Raw genomic sequence first — 15,773 nt, 5'->3', positions numbered from 1 at the left:
TTAAAACATATAGGACATATTATAATATTCTTAAATTATATATAGTTAGATTATGTTAACAATTTAAATTGACAAGTCAATAACAAAATTGAAAGCATGTTATAATAGAAAAAAAGGTAAACAACAAAGTATTTATCACATACAAAACACAAACAATAGCTTGCAATCACTCGTGAATAGCATGTTACCCTAGGGTGTTTAATACCCTAACACAAATAATTAAAAAAAAATGAAGAATAACCAATGTATTGGAAGTAAAAAAAAATGGAATGCTTTTAATTTTTGTCAAAACATTTTTGTCAGTTTCCGTCACAGTTTTGTTGTCTTTTATATGACACAGCCAAACTTGTTAATATAGAACAAAAATTAAATTTAAGGAGTTTGAAAAAATAAAGAATCTTAAAAACATAGAATATTATAACAAAAATATATAAAATACTCTATAAGAATGTGTATATATAATGTTTAAAAGTTAGTTCAATAAATTATTATTTTCTTGAAAAATAAAAAGCTATAACTTTTCAAAGACATAATTATAGATATAGACATTGATAATATATGTATATGTATAATGTACACATACACGTATTACGTACCAAACGTACGTATGTGTATAGATTTGATCTTGTAGTCGATGTCGGTGGTTCGCCTGGAGCTACCCATGATCTTTTACGCTTAGGATTCTCAAAATATATCCACTTTTCATCGCCAGTCACAATTCGGTGGAGAAATGACTTTCTTTTGTATCTAGCGAGCAACATTTCGCAAGTGGTTTTTCGGTTTTCCTGCTGTCTTTCATTCAGTTCATACGGAACCCATTTTCCCACCTTCTAGATATTTCCCATGGCTTTCAAACGTATGGAGACGGCTTCTCGTGTCACGTTTAATTGATCAGCGAGTTGTTGTTGCGTTTGAGCATCATCCTCATCCAACAATGCCTGCAATTCGCTGTCGTGAAACTTTTTCGGTGGTCTTCCACGTTCTTCGTTCCTCAGGTTAAAATTGCCACTTCTGAATTTTTTAAACCAATCAAAGCACTGTGATTTACCAAGAGCATGCTCACCGTAAGCTTCGACAAGCATTCGATGCGATTCTGCAGCAGTTTTCTTCAAATGGTAACAGAAAATCAATTCTGTCCGCAAATCATAGTTTCCAGGCACAAAATTTGACATGTTCAACGCTATTACAAACTATGCTGTTGTATGAAACTTGTATTGTTCTGAGTCAAAAATGTTTGTGAAATGTCAACAAAGACTTTTGGCATCAATGACGCAGTAGTGATAACTACATTATCAGCTAGGGCCATCTATAGGCAAATTCCGGTTTCATACTTACAGACCTGATACATTCATATACATATAGTTTCTATTATATTTTCATTACTTCTGTTTAGAACAGTTAACGATGCTATGGGTTTTGCATATACTATTAAATAGAAATATTATTTTTATATACAAACAACTAAATTCTCGAGCGTAAAACAGTAAAACTGTACAAAGATATCACTTAGCATTTATGTAGGAAACAAATACATGTATTCCATGCCGAAATTGTCAAAACTAATTTAACCATTAGTGTTCACTATGATACTCCTATTTTATATCAACTGTATCTAAGTATATATCGCTTTAATCATTTAATGTAGCTCGACCTTCCTCAATTAAAAGTTGATCGATGTAAATATCTTCAGCTGTATTAACATCTATCAATTTTAAACCCAATATAGTATCGGCCGGGGAAAATCCATCAGACTTAGATTCGTAAACTATTGATACAAAATTTTTATCCACGACTAATTCTTGAAACCTTAAACTATCTTCAACAGACCAGTCAACGTTAATCGGTCGTATACCTGTTTAAATTAGTAACAAAATTTACGAAGTAAAACTCTGCATCTTGAAAACAAATTAAAACTGGAAGATAAAACAATTACATACCAGCAAGTCTTGCTTTAATAGCTTGATATGGTAGTTCTAAGAATTCACTTTTCAAAGGTTGTAATTTATTTAATGGTAGTACTGATACATCTCCGAAATCGCAGAAGTAAACGCTAACCATATTTTCTTTAATGATACTTGAAATGCATACCCTTAAAAATAATTGAGAATAAATAGAAATTATTAATTAATATCAATAACTCCATAATGTAAAGTTCAGACTTGAAATATGTATTTATGGATCACTTTTTATTATACCTATACCAGTGACTGTCAATGTGTTGAGCTGCATAAAGTTTGCCTTCTTTTACTGATTCTGGAGTTGGAGTTGGACCTTTGTATACTTGACAAGCTTCTTGTAATTGAATCATCATTAACTAAAATTATAAAAATATATACATTTAATTTATATGAAATATATACTTTTTTATATAATATAATTATAAAATAATACAGTCTAATTATATATATAATTGTAATACATATTTTATACCTAACAAAATACATAAAAAATTACATTTACCTCTAATGAACGTTTATCGTCAAATGGTTGAACAGTAAAATTTCCGGGATGGGCAGCCATTGTTACATGAACATCAAAATATTCGCCAATGCCTGAAATTTTTGGTGGTTTTAAAGACTTTACAACGTCATCATCTTCACTTCCTGCGAATTTAGAATTCATACGTTCGATGCGTTTCCTTGGTTTTATATTATTGTTACCATCCCCATGTGTTCTGCAAATATAATAAAAATAGCAATTGCTTATTATTTTCTTATTTGTAGTAACATTTATCAATACTTTCATATACTATACTTCGTAATTTCCTCTTCAAGAGCTAAGGTGTTATTGACAGAAACAAGCATATTACTTGGTTGAATTCGTTTAAATAATTCCACAACTGGTGTCCCCTTTATAGATGATACAACTTTTACAATAAGTGGTTCACCTTTTGGTGCAAGTTCTACAAGTTTCGCAACCATCTTTTCATTGAACATTGATTTATCAATGTTATGAAGATGTACCTTCAATGCCTATTATTATGAATGCATCGTTAAAATTTGTTCTAATATATTAGATTTTTAAATTTTTATCAAATATCCAAATTAAAATCTTACCTGAGGAGGATAATTTGCTAAAACTTGAGATAATGTTTCTAAAGAAAGAAGATTGCTTTTTGTTACAGTGACAGTCTTACCAAAATCAATTAAAAATGCTCTTAATTGATTGTAAAAGCTGTCACTTACGATTTTCCCCCTGTACCAATTATTATTTACTGACACAAAGTATGTTTTACTAGAATCAACTGTGGTTACGATGCAACTCTCTAGATCTTCTGTGTTTAGTCCAGTACATATTAATCGATTTAATAAATTAACCAAAAGTTTCATACTTTCAGACTGCACTTGTACATAAACATCACCATTTTGTTCTACATGAGAAATAAATACTTCTGATACTTGTCCCTCCTATAAATAATAAAAACACATTACTTTTTGTCGAAAATTCAAGAACATCTTCTGGAATATAAACAAGTACTTACCACATCTAATTTAGGAGCAACTAATACGTTTTGTGAGATTTGTTTAAACAATTCTAAATTTAAATTAATGTCATCTGGTCCATGCGTATCATAAAACACAACTGTCGCAGAGAGATCATTCTGATCTTTCTTGCGATTTCGTACTTCAACATATAAAGCACGGTCAAGCAGACATTTTTCAATTGCTATCACAGTGCTATCACAGTCATTGAAATCTTCCAAACCATAAAGACACAGCCTTAATGCCTATATATAATTTAACACAATTGTTTACAAATATATTTGATAATATTATAAAGTTTATATCTTAATAAAAATGGCATTATATTGTTGCGTCAAAGCGATTCATCATTGATTCATCAATATCATACCTGAGCAGGAAGCACACAAAACTTTTTATCCAATATTTGTAATCTACTATAATGGTAAATATCTTCATCACCATAATCGATAAATGAAACTGTAACCATTCCAGTTGTGATATTAAAATCTACACAACGAACTCTGTGCCATGATTCGTCTTCAAACACAACATAATAATTTCCAATTTCAATAAGTGATGCTTTTAGAGATTGTTGAATATTACTGTAATGTTTCCTCATTTCGGTGGTCATAATGTCAAATTCATCCTACATAAAGATCACGTAAGTAAATATAAATAATAATTATAAAAAAAGATTATATATAAAAAGAATTCTTTTTAACTTACACTATATGCATCTCCTACAATTCTAGCCCATATTTCAACAGTACTTATAACGTATGTAACAGACACAATCCAAAATTCTTCTTCTGGTAATTGCAATTGTCCAGGTGCAACAGGGCCAATTGGATGCAGTAGTATTTTATCTGTCTTTAATGATGTTGTATTTCGTATCTAAAAATATATATATTAAATAATAAATGTATTTCTTTCATATACGTACATAAAACAGCCTATAGTTTACAAAACTCATTATTTTACCTTTTCACGTAAATCCGACGAGGTAAACCGACGTAGAATTACCGAATTATCTACACCCTTTTCTAAAACAATTTCTGAGCTTGTCTCAATAACTTTTTCCCAGTTTCCAGGTAAAATTTCCTCGTACTGTTGTTTATAATACATGGGTATCTGGTGCATAAAGATACCATTTGGATGAGCATCTATTATGGACAAAACTCGTTCTTTTATTATGCTTTTGTCTTTAGTTTCGTTAAAACAGGAAGATGAACCATATTTTTCGGTTAGATCAAGCAAGGCAAATTTCGCCGCAAGCTTTTGTGCCTCGTCCTCAGTATGTGCTTGTTCCGGATAACTTGAATATCCGTGAGGACCAATCTAGAAATATATTTTTAATGTTTTATACTTTTTATTTTTACTTATAAATTACTATTTATTTCTTATTGTCGTTAATTTATACTTCAATATATGAATAATTTCTTTCAGAAAAATATCAAAACAATTTCACAAACCTTAACTTGTGCAAACACAGCCGGTTCTTTAGTATTTTTAATTGTTGTAGGACAGATTTGATACACAGGTTCTGCAAGATTTAGTACACTAGCTCTTCGTTTCAATTCTTCTCTTGGATCAGTAGGTTGTAATTTTGGCACAATTTTTCTAGTATTACCTAATGCCGCCTACAAATATAACTTATTAATCATATATTGTATAATTTAGTAATTGATAAATACTTACAGGTAATTTTGTTGATTGTTGAAGTTTCATTTTACCATCTGCTAAAACTTGTCCAGGTGAGAAAGGTGACAACACTTCAGGTGATTGAGGCAGTGTTGAAATGTTGGTGCGTATATCCATCAATGAAGGAATAGGATTTACTTTAAGTCTGTCGTTTGGACTTGAAATTTTTTTAGGAAGCATTTCCACATTGATATTAGCATTCTTTGAATGTTGACTTATCACAGATGTTACTGTCCTTAGATTGTTCTTTATTTGTGTCTCATCTTTAGACTTGTTAATACTTTGGTTTGTTGATAAAACAGAATTCACTTGTCTATCTTTCAGTCTCTAAAAATTAAAATAAATTTCTCTCCTTCAGTACCAAAATATGTAATCTCATCAGGTATATATTACTTACTTTACTAGGAGAACTTGGTGGTATACCACAATTAGATTGTATATATCTGGGTTTCTCACTATTTTGATGAACAGTAATTTTGGTTGACATTGCAGGAAAATACATATTTTGTCTAAAATAACAAATGTTCAAATGTGTGTTCAAAAATATAAAAAAGAATTAATTATTTGTGAAAGATTATTTTCTAGTTATTTTTTATATGTAATATTTAGGACATAAAAAAATGAAACATAGATGATGCATTCTACACTTACTTTCCACTCATTTGTGAATATAAATTATTATTAAAACTTCTTATATTGCCAAAATTTCTTGTCATCATAGGCTTACGAAATGGCGTTGGTCTTTTGGTATTTACCTAAGGCAATACAACATTAAAAATAATGTAATATACAATAAAATGATATAAAACAGTACAGATGAATAACGGACCTACCATTTTATTATATTTTTTAGTTGCTGTCTTTTGTCGAGCAATTAACTTTGTAATATGTGCAGATTCTCCAGTAGGTACAGCCTCCACAAAACAATCTTTTCCTTTCTCAGTAATTTTAACACTAGGGACAGTACGTAAAAAGGCAACCAAAGATTGATACCCTAACTTTCGAAATGGTATATTTTCATCAATGAGCAATCTATAATCTTCTGCAAAAAGTGTTAATATAAATATTTTTTACAGCTGCATTATAAACATACAATGTAAAATTGTTAATTTTTATTTACTTTAGTTAATATATGTATGATTTATAGAAATATAAACATTCCAAATGAATATTATGAAAATTTAAGTAAATTATAATAAGATTAAATAGTGATAAAAAAAAGCTCCTTAAAAGAAAGAACTTACTATTTAGATCGTCCATCTTGACTCCACCTTTTGAAGATATGAGACATGCACGTACATTTTTTATTACTTCTTCTCTTTCCATTATTGCTTTTTTGTATATTTAAAAATGTTAATAAATGTGTATATAAATTATATTTACAAAGTAAAATTCTGAAAACATTTAAACATCAGATAAATGACTTGATACATAATTTTTAACGAAGTACATTCTGAATAATAATGTTTAAATAATATAATTACTAATTAAATGCTTAGTACTTATAAAAAAAATTATATTAATTTACTAGAACAACATTAATGGGTTAATGTTTATTTATAATATAATGTAAATATTGTTTATTTATTAACCACTTTAAAACAAAATCATACAAAAAACATTTATAGATATTTGTAAAATATAAATCTTATTGTAATAATATAAATATTTTTTATAATATAAGTACAAATAGTAATTGTATAAAATATTTTTCAAACAATTTTTATGTTCGATTATTTTATTATTCTTCAATATTTTACATATGCTTAACGAAAAATGTTATGCTTTGACAAAAGGTATTACAATCAAGTTATGAGAATTGCATCTTTGGAAATGTTAAACGAGATAAAATACAATAAATATTATGTAGTTTCTTTTCAACAACTTACTTCTGTTATATATTTTAAAATTATATCGTACACTGATGCGAGAATGAAACAAAGGATTGGAAATATACAATAATTAGTATTTCTGACTTATAATTGAGATCTCGGATAATGCCGGCAAATGGCGATCAGATCGGTGGTGTAAAAATTGGTGAAACACGCAAAATTGTCAAATACATATTGTTGTTAACAAAGGATAGATACTTACTAATTATTTAAAATACGATGTAATACATTTGATACATTATAAAAAAAACATTTTCGCTTCCAAATATTTACATTCTACCATAAAATTCTCATGACAAAATTAATTCACATACTTCATAAAATTTTACTGCAAAATTTTATACATATATTGATATATACAACATTTAGTTTTAATATTATTTTTAATTAAAACCATGTACACTCCCTATACATATACATCGAAGTCACAGTACGAGAGCTAATGTAATAGTTTAAGCTACGTAATTGTACCATAGTAATATTATCTAACTATACGCTTACTAACTGGAATAAATTTGACAAACGACATAAATATTATGTACACTTATTTTGCAAAACTAAATACGTCGTTACTTTGACGTCATATGAAAAGATAAACCAATCATAATTCCTGATGACATGTAACGAGTACACAAAATCGAATGTAAAAAAGCAGTGGCAACAGCTGCATATCAAATTATGGGCAATTCACATATTTTCGGTAGGTATTATCGTTCTTATATTAATCAAAGTATAAATTAGTAATATATAACAATCTTTAATTTATTGAAATTTCAAAATTATCTGAACACTGGGAGAATACTTCAAGAAAAAAAATTAGGCCACCGTTATACATGCATAAAAATCAAAGGTACCTTATTTCTCTTCAAATGTCGCACATATATAATATATTATAAACTTCTCTTGTAACTCCACTAAACTTTATCACTTCTTATACAAATATATCATAATTTGACAATAGCTCGACTGAATCTATCTCGAACATTGCCTTCTCTTCACTATTCGTGAAAACCGATTTCCAAACTCTATTACATCTCCGCAGAGAACTATCCAGCATATTATTTGTTGAAGTTGAACACGAAATGCTTCGTTCATCCAATCAGACTCTTCTTGTACCCCCTCCATTTCTAGATAATGAACCAATCATCGGCCAGGTTTAAGTAGCGGTATATTTAAGAAGTCATAATTTTCTATTATATGCTTCTAATTGTTACTAATATTTATATGTGCGTTGCAAACGATAAATTATTAATAATAATCATATAATATTAATAATAATGCATAATATTAAGTAACTATTTTAAGAACTTTCAATAACGTTCAAACGTAGTTTTAAGCAAATTTAATTGTTTTATAAATATACCATGCATTTGAAACTAATTATAATAATATTTAAGCTTAATAGGAATTCTTATATATTAGATCTACTCAATATAAAAAAAATCGAAACTGCTCTAACTCAACTAACTAATCATACTTTTAAATGAAATCTAATCGCTATTACTCATTATCATAATAAAACATAGTAAGTTTTCTCCATCTTGAAACAATTTTAAGTAATCTTTTAACAATAACTTAATTCTCATATACAGAGACATAATACTATGAAAAGAATATTTTAAAGAATTAAACTTTGATGAGATATTATGTGCACCATATATATTTCTTTGATACTTTTACGTATAAGCTGGTATCTACCTAGAATTTCATCCCACTTTTCTTTAGTATCGCAGTTAATCTTTTTAACTGATAATAATTATCAATTACCATTTTCTATCATTTAGATTTATGCATTAGATTCAACTAGAATCAAACATACTATAAACTCTTATAATCCAAGTTACAGTACTATGCCAAAATAATTTGCTTATAATTCTCAATGAGAATTGATTGTAAATAGTCTATCAAATAAAAAAAAATTTTGTATCTGAGAATGTAAGAAAATGTGAAGTTCGAACACCTAGGATGGCTGCCTGGCCTTCGTCACCCTGTGGATAGAGAAAGCGTCAACACTTAAGGGTGCTATAAATTAAGTCCTTATCTACTTAGTGCGTGAGTCAACGGGCCCCGACGTCTTATAATTGCGACGTCTGAAAATGCGAAGCTTCGAACGCTCGCAGCGATTACCTCGGTTCCTTTATCTCTGGTTCTAGGAAGAGATAGCGAAGTCACTTGAGAATGTCGTAAACTATGCCTTCTCCTTTGCTAGCGTATAAAATTTCGAAGACCAGATATCAGGATGTGTTTATAATACGCTTATTATATATAAGGTTTACGAAATGACCATGCTTTACGGAATACTTTATGGATTTCAATAAAAACAAGCTACTCTTGAAATAAAACAGATGTTCTTTATTTTTAGTAGCGCTGACCTGAAATGGAGGAAAGGATACTTTCTCTGTTGTCTGTTCTTTGTAGTACGCCGTAAAAGTCAATAGATGCAAGGCTATTTATATTATTGAAGAATTTCGGTTCTATTTCTATGAAAACAAATAATTAACTTGAAGAAGTTAGCTACGTAACTAAATTGAAGAAATTTGGAACTTTTTATGGATCAGCAATTAGCAACATTGTATTTCCTAAAACAACTTGAAGAAGCGGTCAAACAATCGATATTATTATTTAAGATTGCCAACATTACTCTAAACCAGCGATTCTTAACCTGTGGTCCAGGAACCTGCGGGGACCACGAGGTCCTCACACATATAGGTTATTATTGTATGTGTTATCGGAATAAAAAATATTTAGTACATATGTATATTTATTTATTTATAATGAATCTTTTCTCTCAAAAATTTAAAGATATTGAATAAAAAAACAAGTTATGTAATTTTTAAATGGGAAAAGAAATCTTGAAAATTAATACAAAATACCTAGGTAGACCACATAGGAATTCATCTGAATCTCCAGGTCACCGATCTCCTTGACAATAGTATACAAATCAAGGTACAGGACTTTTGAGACAAAAGGCACTAAACTCACCATCATAATTAAAAAAAAAAATATTCAACGACCAGAAATACCCAAGAGCCAAACATATATTTAATTAAGAAGTATAGAAGAACATACTGCGTGTAGGTCTCGTCAAAAGCCTGTACCAACAACATATTTGCTTATAATTTCTTATAATTAGGAGATTAATTGCAAATAATCTTGCGACATGAAAAAAGTTTCTACAATGAACGTAATAAAATAGTTAGAATAATTCGTTATTTGAAATAATTGAATAATGCCGGTTTAGATTTGGATTTGGTAATAAATGAAAAAATAGTTTGAGAGTATATTAAATTTTATTGTACAGCGTAACGTGGTCAACCGATTAGAGATTGAACCTAGAATAGATTTTTTTATCCGACACCTCGTTTTGAAAAAAATTGAGTTTGAAAAATACGGATGTGTTTTTAATTTTTCTTCAGATAATTTCTTCGTTTTACTCGTAAAAGAAATATTTCAGGTGAAGAGAGTTCGTAAGACACACTGTATCTAATAAGCATTTCTTATGATCACTATATATACTACTATCAGTTATTACAGCATTATATTCTCATTATTAGATTACAGATTTTTATACTAATTAGTATTCTTACAAATCTAATTAAACAAGTGGAATCTAAGTAGAAATTTATTTCATTCACTGAATATTGTAATAAATACTATACTTTGGATATTTTTGTACATTATGTGCATTTTTTTAAATGTTACATTTTCTATAAATGCGGAAAAATCTACAGTCTACTAATTATTTTTATTTATATTTCAATAATTCGTGCGAATTTTACAGATATAAATATAAGTTCCTGTCTCTTTTATGTTCTTACTTATTACACTTAATTACCAAGATCACTGATCGTACTTTGTGTAATTTTTATAAAAATAATTGAAGTTTAGAAATATATAATTTAGAAAATACTTACTGCTATTTGATTAATATCAACACATAATCCCAGATATTGATAATGTTATCATTAATTGTTAATATTAAAACATGTGCCAAAATAACGTGGATAATAAAACAAAATTTATATACTTTATTTATTCATAACTTATACAATTTCTGACAAAGAATGATCTATAAAATAAGTTATCCCGATAGTTCTAAATTTATATAACTTGCATACAAAGTATAGGTTAATAAAAACGCACATTTTTTAAATTGTGTTATTAAACTATTTGATACTTTATACCAGTTTATTACAAAAAGAAAAGGCAACAAATATTAACATATAATTCTAATCAATGTAATCAATAAAGGCCAAATTGCAGTTCAAACTCTTCAAATAATTTATTTTCTATACTTTCATTACATGTGTCATATGAAAGTAAGAATACAAATATCTTAATAATAATTAAAAAAAAAAACATTTAAATCAAAATAAGGATCAGGGAAAGAATGAACTCATTTGATACTTTTAAAGGAAAATTTATTATCATAAAACTTGATGAAAAACCCTTTCATGACCAATTATTAGTTTTGAATAACAATTTGTTCCTGTCATTCTTGCATGTAATAATCCTTAAGCCACCATAAAGCTTCAGAAAAAATTTGATTAAACCAAGGATAATCGCAGAATGAGTAAGAAAAACTGAACAATGTTACGAACGATTAAAGAAGAATAAAATAATACCTTAATTAAGATGTTTACTCTTTTTTAGAAGCCACAGCCTGTTTGGCCTGATGAGCTTGCAATACAGCTACGGCCTCTTCAACCTTGGCTTTCAGCGATTCATTATGCTCCAACATGTGCAGGAGCTCTGAATTGTCGATCTCCAACAACATTCCAGTGATCTTTCCAGTAAGTTGCGGATACATACATTGAATCAATGGGAAGAGACGCTCTCCCAACATTTGTTTCTGCTCTTGCGGTGGAGCAGCTGCCAACATTGAGGCAGTTAGTGGTTCTTGGCCTTGAATATGAACGGCTTGTTGAACAGGAGTAGGAGCAGGAATTGCCATTGCTTGTGGAGGATTGCGCATGTTTGAAGTGTATTTGTAATTTGACGGACGGCTTTGAGCTGTAACTCCGACTGCTGGGCCAGCCATGGAACGATTTTGCATATTTGCACCACCAACCGTTTGTTGACCTAAAAGAACAAATAAAATAAGTTGAAGTTTTTATAATTGAAATTTCGAAAATAAATTTTATAAAAATTTAACCTTCATTACCTGTGATAGGTCGAGCAGACAATGTACTTCGCATAGCACCAGGTTGTGCAGTAGGAGCACGCGGTGCAGCCCTAAATGGACCTTGCATCGTAGCAAAACCTGAACTTCCAGTTTGTGCATTGGGTCGTACTTGATTAGGTTGCGCTGGCCACCGGGGAGTTGTACGAATTTGGGCCATCTGTGCAGGTCCATAGAATCTTTGCGGCTGTGGAATAGTGGGAACGAAATAATTTCCGGCACCACCAGGCTGGAATATTTGACCCATTTGCTGCATACGCATGTTTGCTAAACGTTGCATGTATTGAGAAGCAAGATGTGCTTTACGATCTTCTTTACGCTGAGCCAGAGCAACATATAATGGTTTAGTAACTATTATGCGACCGTTCATCTCTGTTACAGCTTTTGTAGCTTCTTCAGGAGCGGAAAAACAGACAAATCCAAAGCCTTTGCTGCGTCCTTCTTCCATCATAACTTTCGCAGAGGTAATAGTTCCGAACGGTGCAAATTCTTTGCGCAACCGCTCGTCATCTATACTATCGTCCAAATTCTTTACGTATAGATTTACACCTTGATAACGATTTAAACGTTCTAATTTCAATTGCTCGAACTTCCTCTTAAGTTCTTGCTGACGCTCTGCCTTCTTTTGTGCCCGTCCGACGTACATACACTTTCCTTCAGCGACCTCTTTTCCATTTAATTCAAGTACAGCTTGTTCAGCTGCGTCAGGATCCTCAAAAGCAACAAAACCGAAACCTCGAGATTTTCCGTCATCTTTAATCATTACTTTATGACTGGTGATGGTCCCATATTTTTCAAACATATCTTTAAGTTTGTCGTCTGTCATATCTTCCCCAAAATTCTTTACGTAAACATTGGTGAAAAGCTTAGCTTTCTCTCCTAATTCCTTCTCGCGTTCTTTACGGGGTATAAATTTACCAACATATACCTGCACATTGAAAAGATACTATGAAGATTATTTTAAAAAAGATTAAATAAGTAAAGAATAATAATAAGAAAAATATTACCTTTTTTCCATTAAGCAACATGCCATTAACTCTATCAATGGATTTATTTGCTGCTTCCTCCGTCTCAAAATGCACAAAACCATAACCTTTAGAAACGCCAGATTCATCTTGAGCTACTTTGCAACTAAGTATGTTACCAAAAGCAGAGAACGTATCATACATTGCTTTATTGTCTATGTTTTTATCTAAATTTTTAATAAAGACATTTCCAACACCAGATTTTCGAAGAGAAGGATCACGTTGAGACCACATGATACGAATTGGCCGCCCCTTTATCATGTCAAAGTTCATGGTATCTAGAGCACGTTCCGCTAAAATGAGCAAAAACTTATTTATTTGCTATTATTATTAAAAATCTACATTAAATTTCGTAACAATGACCAAATTGTTGTTTTTTTTAATTATATAATTGTGAACTAAAAATTTAAAGAAATGTCCAATCATTTCGTAAAAAATTACAAACGATCTACATGTTACATATACAAATAATTCATAAAGTATCCCAATAATACAAACATATTAATAAATTAATTTTTTATTTAAATTACGATCGCAGATATATATATAATAAATATCACATATTAAAACCTATTATTGTTAGGACTAGCAGATTTGTATCAAAATATCCGATATCCCAAAACCTTTCCTCAAAACGAAAAAAAAGTAATAGAAAAAATAAGGCATGACTCAATCCAATCAACTGCTACTACTTTGTTCGAAGTAGGTTTCAATATGGTGGTATCGTATGATTCGAAACACGTGTCAAGCACGGACAAATGATGTAATAAAGGATGATGTATCTTGAAAAAATGTAAGATATCCGAGTAAAAAAAGATATTGAAATAAATAAATATGATCATACTCACCATCAGCAGGCTGTTGGAAGTTAACATAAGCGTAACCGAGCGAACGTCGAGTAATCATATCACGACAGACGCGTATCGAGAGTACGGGCCCAGCCGAGGAAAACTTCTCGAAAAGCATCGCCTCCGTGATATCACTATGCAAGTCACCCACGTAAAGTGAGGCCATGGGGTAATTTGGAGCTCCAGGATTCATTATAATATTATTCCCTCGTCGTGCAGCTGCTTAAGTTGAAAAATTTCTCTGATTTTTGGTATCTCTTGTTCCTTCAATATGGCTTGCGCTCTTCCGACCACGTTGTCCTTCGTAATGCAATTGATTACTATTTTTTTCCACACTTTACTTACGTTTCGCGGTTTTCAGCTACGGTTTTTCGATTTTTTTGTGTATATTTTTGTAATTTTTATATTTTTTTTGGTTTTTTTTTTTATAGAAGAGTTATTTCACGAATGGAAGTGGGTTGTGTGACCTATTTTGTTCAAAAGGAGACACAACCTCACATCTCTACTCTTTCAGAGGAAGAGGCGGCGGAAGTAGTTCTATTCACGATTATATAGTAACCATACAACGCATTTGCACGCTTGTAAAAGTAGTCCCTCTCGTGAATTGCACTGCCATCTACATTCAAATCTAGGTTGTTTTCAAATGTTCCTAGTATGATCAAAGACAAGTCTGGGATAGTCTAGGCACAGCAGTCATATAAATCGTTTATGTTTGTATGACCGTAAGCCTGGACCCGGGCAGTTAGATCATATAATTTACTATATAATTTATATGATTTATATAAGTAGTTTATAGTACTATGGATGAAAGCATCCATCGAGTGAAGCCAAAAAATTAATATGGCGTCAGTTTCAGAAAGCGTTTCGCTCGATATGTTTACAATATCTATGTATATATATATGTCACACATGCACGAAGCGATTTCTGAAACCGTCGTCATGTTAACATTTTCGGTTTCACTTGATAGATGCTTTCCCCTAGCAAAAATCACGTGTACATACCTGTGGTCATATGAACAAGACTGGACACTCCTATACCAAAAGTACGGTTGTTGTGTACAATCGTGACGATTGTCATATAAACAGGACTGACACTCCTATACCGAAAATATTAATAAACCCCATTAACTCTTTTGAGTCCATAAAAATCAAGATGGAGGCTAAGAAAAGGTCTTATTCTGCGCATGCGTGACACGTACATACATATACAGAGATACTATGAATGTCTCAAGCAGAGATAGACATTCTACTGGTCTCTGTCTGTCTCATAGAAATATATTTTTCTTAGTCCTTCATGTTGATTTTGTTCGACTCAAAAGACGGACGGTTTTCCCTAGCAAGTGTCTGGACCTGTTTATACGATTGTACCCATATCTGTCTTATACCACATAAATAAAATATATTTTCTTACTTTTATAAACGAAATAATTATCATAATACATATAAAATTTCTTATATAAAAATATCAATTTTTAACGTTTTTTAAAACATCCAAATGTACCAAATTTTACATTTTATTTTAAATACATATGTATCTCTGAATGATGATGAATAAATTGATATTTTATACAGCTCACAACTATACCTTTATTTATATTATAATTTTCCTAAAATATGATAATTTATACAATTGCACAAACATAAGATAACTTGTATACTAC

The 15,773-nt window shown here is 30.3% G+C and overlaps 2 protein-coding genes across 3 annotated transcripts; both read right to left on the bottom strand.

Annotated features, from left to right (window-relative positions):
* Positions 1-1,031: 1,031 nt before the first annotated feature.
* On the bottom strand, positions 1,032-8,109 carry LOC117233727 (tudor domain-containing protein 7-like). 2 transcript variants are annotated; one of them, XM_033494281.1, is made up of 17 exons: positions 7,912-8,109; positions 6,410-6,559; positions 5,999-6,207; positions 5,817-5,920; positions 5,563-5,674; positions 5,163-5,492; positions 4,937-5,104; positions 4,446-4,802; positions 4,191-4,358; positions 3,853-4,110; positions 3,482-3,727; positions 3,057-3,407; positions 2,755-2,972; positions 2,461-2,674; positions 2,196-2,314; positions 1,938-2,089; positions 1,629-1,852 (listed from the first exon to the last, which is right to left on the bottom strand). In XM_033494281.1, exons 2-17 carry the CDS (start codon positions 6,489-6,491, stop codon positions 1,629-1,631), a joined length of 3,312 nt encoding a protein of 1,103 aa, XP_033350172.1. In that variant the 5' UTR covers positions 6,492-6,559; positions 7,912-8,109. The 2 variants fall into 2 exon arrangements, with proteins under 2 accessions (XP_033350171.1, XP_033350172.1); XM_033494280.1 differs by lacking the exon at positions 7,912-8,109 and having other exon boundaries at positions 1,032-1,852; positions 6,410-6,491.
* A 3,352-nt stretch (positions 8,110-11,461) lies between these two features.
* LOC117233728 (polyadenylate-binding protein 1) lies at positions 11,462-14,305 on the bottom strand. Its single transcript, XM_033494282.1, has 4 exons — positions 14,113-14,305; positions 13,247-13,557; positions 12,222-13,167; positions 11,462-12,139 (listed from the first exon to the last, which is right to left on the bottom strand). Exons 1-4 carry the CDS (start codon positions 14,303-14,305, stop codon positions 11,697-11,699), a joined length of 1,893 nt encoding a protein of 630 aa, XP_033350173.1. The 3' UTR covers positions 11,462-11,696.
* Between the last annotated feature and the right edge of the window lie 1,468 nt (positions 14,306-15,773).

Source organism: Bombus vosnesenskii, unplaced genomic scaffold (genome assembly GCF_011952255.1).
Source record: "Bombus vosnesenskii isolate JDL3184/JDL3185 unplaced genomic scaffold, Bvos_JDL3184-5_v1.1 scf7180000013298, whole genome shotgun sequence".
In the NCBI taxonomy this organism is placed as follows: Eukaryota; Metazoa; Arthropoda; class Insecta; order Hymenoptera; family Apidae; genus Bombus; species Bombus vosnesenskii.
This window is presented reverse-complemented; position numbering and strand designations above follow the sequence as displayed.